The following is a 7,291-nucleotide window of genomic DNA, read 5'->3' as shown; positions in this document are numbered from 1 at the left end:
GAATTACAGAAAACAGATGCATGGTTTAAATGCAATAAATTATCTCTTAACATAAATAAAACTAATTGTATTATATTTAAACCCAATAATAAAGCATCTAACATGGACCACATACGAATCAATATAAATGACAAGGAGTTGACTCGAGTTGGCTCAACAAAATTCCTTGGGGTCCTCATAGATGAATCCTTAAATTTCAAAAGCCACATAGAACACTTAATATCTAAATTATCCAAATACGTTGGTCTTCTTTTCAAAATACGGCACTTCCTTCCACTACCCACACTTCTTTCTCTGTACAAAACCCTGTTTGAACCACATTTAATTTACTGTAATGTCATTTGGAGCAACACCTTTCCCAGTTATTTAAAAAAAACTTGAAAGCCTGCAAAAAGAGATAATTCGAGCTGTATCATGGTCTAACTATACTGCCCCCACAAGTCCCCTCTTCCATTGCTACGGCTTACCGAGCTAAATATATATCTGAACTCATGCTTGATGTTTCATGTAATACATAACAACAATGTAAGATTGTCTGAGCTTGTTCCTGTTTCCAGTCCTTACCACGCATACAATACAAGGAAAAAACATCTTATCACTGGAAAAAAGAGGCGACTGAAAAGAACTAGCTACTACATAGCATGCAAGGGCCCCCAGATCTGGAACGAGCTCGACAAGAGCATCAAAGTGCTGAAGTCCATCTCCACATTTAAGAAGATGTTAAAACTTAAACTCTTTAATTCATATATTTAATCTGTTAGATCCCTACCATGTCTGAGATAGCTTAATGTCTGTGTATGATAGTATGTATGATTGTATGTATGTATGCATGTATGTATGTATGTATGTATGTATGTATGTATGTATGTATGTATGTATGTATGTATGTATGTATGTATGTATGTATGTATGTATGTATGTATGTATGTATGTATGTATGTATGTATGTATGTTACGAGTCCTCGAGTCCTCACTAAGACTAAGAAAGTGGAGCATATCACACCAGTACTAAGGTCTTTACACTGGATTCCTGTCTGTCAAAGAATTGACTTTAAAATACTGCTGTTGGTTTATAAAGCACTGAATGGTCTAGGGCCAAAATATATTTCTGATCTGCTCATATGCTATGAACCATCCAGACCCCTCAGGTCGTCTGGCACAGGTCTGCTTTCTGTCCCCAGAGTTAAAACAAAACATGGAGAAGCAGCGTTCAGTTTTTATGCCCCACATATCTGGAACAAACTTCCAGAAAACTGCAGGTCTGCTGCAACTCTTGGTTCTTTTAAAACAAGCCTGAAGACTTTTCTTTTTGCCACTGCTTTCTAAGAGGAGTTATGTTTATCAGTATACTGCACTGTAACTTTTATTCCTGTATTCTATTTGTCCTGCTTTTTGTTTAAATGTCTATAATGACTTGCTTTTTGTTTTAATGCTTTTAATTTGTCCTGCCTTTTGTTTTAAATGTCTATAATGTCTTGCTTTTTGTTTTAATGCTTTTAATGTCTCATGTAAAGCACCTTGAATTGCCCTGTGACTGAAATGTGCTATATAAATAAACTTGCCTTGCCTTGCCTTGCCTTGCCTTGCCTTGCCTTGCCTTGCCTTGCCTTGCCTTGCCTTGCCTTGCCTTGCCTTGCCTTGCCTTGCCTTGCCTTGCCTTGCCTTACATGTACCTATGCATTGCATTGTCCACTGCTTGGCGCTGACTGGCTTCCCCTGTATTGCTCTGTTTGAATTTATTTTACAGGCTCCCTCTATAAGCTTTCAATAGCTTTCTCGGGAGACCTGGTTCACACATGAGAATACCTATGCATATATATGTATGATTTCATTATGAGTATGTGTGAATAAATCAAATCAAATCAACACACAGTGGCATCTTATGTAACCGAGTGAAACAGAGTCCTCGTGAGTACATTGTAGGTAACGAGTTGTTGGTTAAACTCACTCCCCCAGTATAAATACTGATACCAAGAGCTCGCTTTTCATCGCCGTAGCTGGTCAAAACTGTGTCTGACCCACAGGAGACCGGGTTCAAATCCCACCCTGGGTATGCTGCCAAAACATGTGGGTTACACTGATGCTGTGACCTAGATGCCCTGTGGATGTGGAATGTGTTGGGAGGGGGGGTGTAACCATGTGAAACAGTCCTTGTGAGTCCCGAGTAGGTAATGAGTTGTTGGTTAAACTCACTCCCCCGCCGTATAAATACAGTCTCCACTCGTGCCGATGAAGAGCTAGCTGGTCGGCGTAGCTGGTTAAAATGGTGTCTGTCCTGCAGGAGACCCGGGTTCGAAGCCTACCCTGGCATGTGTGGGTTACACAAGCATATGGCTCAGCTTCAAGCCCTACCTACTGTAGCTGGTATCAGCACATCAGCAGGCTGAGCTGACTGATACAGCAGGCTAGGTAGAGACTGGGTACTGGAAATTTTCTGGGTTTTATTCTGGGTTCTTTGGGGTTCTGTTCAGGGTTCTTTTTTTAGTTCTGTTCAGGGTTATTTTCTGTATTATGGGTTCTTCTCTGGGTTCTATTCTTGATTCTTTTCTGGGTCCTATTCTCGGCTTCTGTACTGGGTTCATCTCTGGGTTATTTTCTGACTTCTGTTCTGGGTTCTTTTCTGTCTTGTATTCCGGGTTCTTTTCTGGGTTATTTTCTGGCTTCTGTTCTGGGTTCTGTTCTGGGTTCTTTTCTGGTTTGTATTCTGGGTTTTGTTCTGGGTTCTTTTCTGGGTTGTATTTTTGGTTCTTTTCTGGGTTCTAGTCTGGGTTCTATTCTGGGTTCTTATCTGGGGGTTTGGTTTTGGGCTCTTTTCTGGTTTGTATTTTGGGTTCTTTTCTGGGTTGTATTCTGGGGGTGTCTCAGGGATGGGCATGAACTAAAATATCTTTCCATATCCTGTTTGGCCCACAGAGATTCCTGAAGGATTAAGTGTTCCAGTGGTCTCTTACGTCTTATTCTCCTTCTTCACATTCTTTTCTCTCAAACTTAAATGGTGAAATAATGTGTTTTTAAGGAGCAGAGTTTAGACCTCGCTCCTGCCGTCTCCTGTAGCCATGGGCCTTGTCCTCCATCACAGGGACTTATATGGTCTCCCTAGGACTCCCAATGGCAGCCTCCTCCATCTCCTGTCTCCTCCTCCCCTACCAGCCTCACTCCTCCTTCATCTGCCCCGCCTTCTCTTCCTGCTCCTTCTCCACCTCCTCCTCCCCCACCAACATTCTCTACCTTCTCCATCTCTCCCTGCTCCTCCACCTCTTTCACCTGCTCCACCTCCTCTTCCTGCTCAGTAGCTTTGGACTCAGAGAGAGGATCAGGATGGTTTCACAGATGTTCCTCCCTCAATCAGCAGTGGCCCATTAATGTCTACAGTGGGACACACACAAACATGCACAAGTGTACTCACAGCTAACAGAACAGCTGAGCTGAGGAAATAAGCAGAGCAGTAGTAGTCTGATGAACTGTCTGCTAGCCAGCAGCTCAGATTGTCCAGAGATGGACAGGTGTTCTCTGACACACACACACACGCACACACACACACACACACACACACACACACACACACACACACACACACACACCAGAAACCCATGTTCTCTGTCTATCCTGTAGACCTGTTAACGTGTGAGTTTTTAGCTCATCCAGCCAATAGACCTGTCAATCATTCTGTCATGCACAGACCGGCTGGCATGCTCCACAAAAACACCATCCATCACCTGTCCTTCTGCACTTCTGACCGTCAGCCAGGCAGGACCGTCAGCCAGGCAGGACACCCTCCAGCACTGACAAACCCCCTTATTTCACCATGCAATTTATATCTGAGCTGTCTCACAGTGAAGGAAAAGAGGTTTAACCGTCACTTTCCTCACAGTATGAGTTTGAGATTAACATGTGCAGCCTAAGAATGCCCGCTCTGCTTCCTCTACGGGGGGAATCTCAGCCCTGCCTGTCAATTTAGGGAGGATTCCACTCAACTGGGGTGTGACCTCTTAAAAGTCAATAGAACACTGGCAATTAAAAGTAGTTGAGGATCCCTGGAGTTTGCAACGAGTTTAATTCAAGTGAAGCTGAGCAGGGCAGTAGTAGTCTGCTCCTTCCAATAACACATGCAGTAGCCTAATAAGGCACAAAAGTCCCGTCCACTGCTGATGTGGTCTCTTAAGGACTGAACTTTATTAAAGAGAGTTTTGAATATATATCAAGACTTATGCATGCTGGAAGTTCGTCTTATGGAACGTGTGTGTTTTTTAAAGCCCGATTCCAACTAGAGGACAAGTTGAAGCTTAGCTCACAGACAGAGCCTGCAGTGTAACAACCGTGCATGCATTATTTAAATGTAGTAACCTTTATTTTGTAGAGAGAACCCTAAACTGTCTTTTGTTTCTTAATCCATGCACTTCCCTCATGGGATGGACTGAGGATTTATAGGGTCACACGCGCGCACACACACACATACACACACACACAGTCATACAACTACATAATGCAAGGAGGGCATTATCTGGCAACCTGACAAAGCTCAGCTGACCATTGACTGGCAGGGGTCTGTGCCCAGGAGGACTGGCTTCCAGAGGGGAGGGAGAAGATAGTGCTGCTCATTGAAAACAAGGAGGCAGCCCACAGCTGGAGAGGGAAGCAAATTGACTGATTATCCTGCTGATTGATAGAAGGAGGGAACAAGTTTTTGTCTTCACTTTCCCTTGAGGAAGATAGTTTCAGACATGTAATTAAATTACATAACTAGATGCATGGCAATACTGGATTGGTGGAACCAATCATTTTTTGAAAGCCACGGGTTTTACAAAGGCCAACAATAGGGCTTTGTCCATTTTGTCAATGCAGAAAATAGCCATAGGCTCGCAGAGGACTCTATACATGATGATATAATAGTAAATTATTTCTCTCTCCTCCAAATATTTAACTAACCAAGGCCGCCATCGTGTGGTAAGTAGAGAGAGGTGCGCCACTTTCAAGAATGGGTGCGTGGGTAGGAACCTTTTTTCTTCGTAATCTGTTTTCTGGGGGTCAGTATTCAATGTAGGAATACTTACAGGGCCAGGTTCGCTAATGTGGTAGATACAGATATAGCCACATTATGCACATTTTGTCAACAGTTTTGGGTAAGTGGTACTATCTAGTATCTAGCTAGATGGCTTCTACAATAAAGTGGATACATTGCTACTAACGCCACCGATATAACTTGCTAGATAACGTTAGCTGGATGATTAATAGATTAATTTGTTTGCCAGTTAGCTAGCTAAAAGCTGCCTGTTAAGCTAACGTTAGCTTGCTTGTGTCTGTGGCTAGCTAGCAAAGTCAATGTTTGAATCAGAACATTTCGGTGCGATATTTTTTAGGACTAGCTAGCTAGCTGGCTTCTTTGAACAAGCTCATTTGCCAGCATCACCGTCAATAACCTTTAGCTAGAATCAATGTTTTATTGCCGACAGATGCTATAAGCTTACTAGCTAGCTATCCATTTAATTTGTTAGCCAGCTGATCTGGACCGAATTTGCTCTAATTTTGCCAGATGGCGAACAAGCTAACGTTAGCCCAAAATAGACGGAGGTAGCAGGCTATGGTATTACTTTTTCTTATCACGCAGGTTCAAGAATATGAGCAAAGATTCAAGAATGAGGGCAACAATTAATCAGAAGCTAACAGAGATGGGAGAACGGGAGAGGTAAGAATATGCCCCACATTGACTTACGTTAGCTAATCACTTAAGCTCAACCCAGTGCTTGGGTTTATGTGAAATCTTTGCAGTTTAACGTAAGCTAAAAGAGGTAGCCAAGGGGCTGCTATCTATCCAGGTGTGTTTGATCAGTGGTTGCCTTTAGTAGGGAGTGGGAAGAATTTGACATGAAGGGAAAGGATATGAGAAGTACTGAGCAGCAGTGTGATAGTAGGCTGCTCACTGTGATGCCTGTCCTCCTGCCCAGACTGAAGGAGCTGCTAAGAGCCAAGCTCACCGAGTGTGGCTGGAAGGACCAGATGAGGGCCCACTGCAAAGGTAAAGGTGGATCATTCATTGATTAATTAATTCATACACACACACTCTCTCTCTCTCTCATACTCACACTCACTCTCTCACACACACACACACACACACACACACACACACACACACACACACACACACGTAGTATAAATACATGCATAGCTAGAAACAGACAGAGAGCTATATACAGATAGACATACGTACGTACAGGAGGGACTAGTAGGAGGGAGCCAGTATACATGGCTACAGCTAGCTGCAGTAGAGGAGGCCACCGGGCCCAGTCGTACATGATGCTCGTAATGTTGATGGTCGTCCATGTTTCAGATGTGATCAAAGAGAAGGGCCTGGAGCATGTCACCGTGGAGGACCTGGTGGTGGAGATCACCCCCAAAGGAAGAGGTATTGAATGACTTAATGAATGAAAGAAGGCATTAGCTGTAAATTGTCAATATCCGACCATCTGAAATAAATTGCATGTAAGGACACTAAATGAGGGACATGTTCATCAGAACATGATTCATCTGCATAGCTACAGTAGCTGATATGCTATTACTGTTGGGTCGACTTCTAGAACAGTGCTATTTTATCAGTAGATGGCTATTACTATCTCACTTCAAGGATTCAGTCATTTAATGTTTATTATTAAGTACAAGATACAGGTACAATGAAATGCTCAGCTATTGCAATGCCAGAAAATAAATTATTACGCTGCTACTATCCAGCGTTTACAATCATTCATGTGTGATGAGCTAGGTTTGTAGACACCTCAATGAGAATTGTATAAATAAAGTTGTGTATTTTGTTTTGTGTAAATGTTGTTTATCCTCAGCCCTGGTGCCTGACAGTGTGAAGAAGGAGTTGCTCCAGAGGATCAGAGCCTTCCTGGCTCAGCACGCCACCTGCTGAGTGGACGCGTCTGCGATGCTCTGGACTGTTCCGGAACATTGCTGTCTATGGGAACCGTAGAGTTTTATGTCTTGTCGTACCATTATGCCAACCTGTGATGCTGTATTTCATCATGATCCAGATTTTGTAAATTGATTGTTTGATTGATGTCCATTAAATACCTTGTTTGTTTTACTCTCCCAGCTGTTATTTTGACTTTGGGAGACCAGGGACTGTTCCCGGATGCCAGCCACAGTCTAGTTCAGAGTAATGAACAGAAATGTGGGCTAGTGTTGAAAGGCGTTCTAGAGGCAGTATGACCTGTCTCAGGGATTTTGGACAGGGGACCGGAGTGAGTTTTCTCAAAGGGTTTACAGTGCTGCACAAGCTAGGTTTTGATTCAGA

General features: G+C 43.0%; 1 protein-coding gene across 1 annotated transcript; it reads left to right on the top strand.

Annotated features, from left to right (window-relative positions):
* Positions 1-5,030: 5,030 nt before the first annotated feature.
* eny2 (ENY2 transcription and export complex 2 subunit) lies at positions 5,031-7,070 on the top strand. The gene is made up of 5 exons (XM_084444800.1): positions 5,031-5,120; positions 5,606-5,683; positions 5,943-6,013; positions 6,326-6,400; positions 6,831-7,070. Exons 2-5 carry the CDS (start codon positions 5,616-5,618, stop codon positions 6,905-6,907), a joined length of 291 nt encoding a protein of 96 aa, XP_084300926.1. The 5' UTR covers positions 5,031-5,120; positions 5,606-5,615; the 3' UTR covers positions 6,908-7,070.
* The last annotated feature ends 221 nt before the right edge of the window (positions 7,071-7,291 follow it).

The sequence above is a fragment of the Borostomias antarcticus genome, assembly GCF_949987555.1.
Source record: "Borostomias antarcticus genome assembly, chromosome: 10".
Taxonomy (NCBI): Eukaryota; Metazoa; Chordata; class Actinopteri; order Stomiiformes; family Stomiidae; genus Borostomias; species Borostomias antarcticus.
This window is presented reverse-complemented; position numbering and strand designations above follow the sequence as displayed.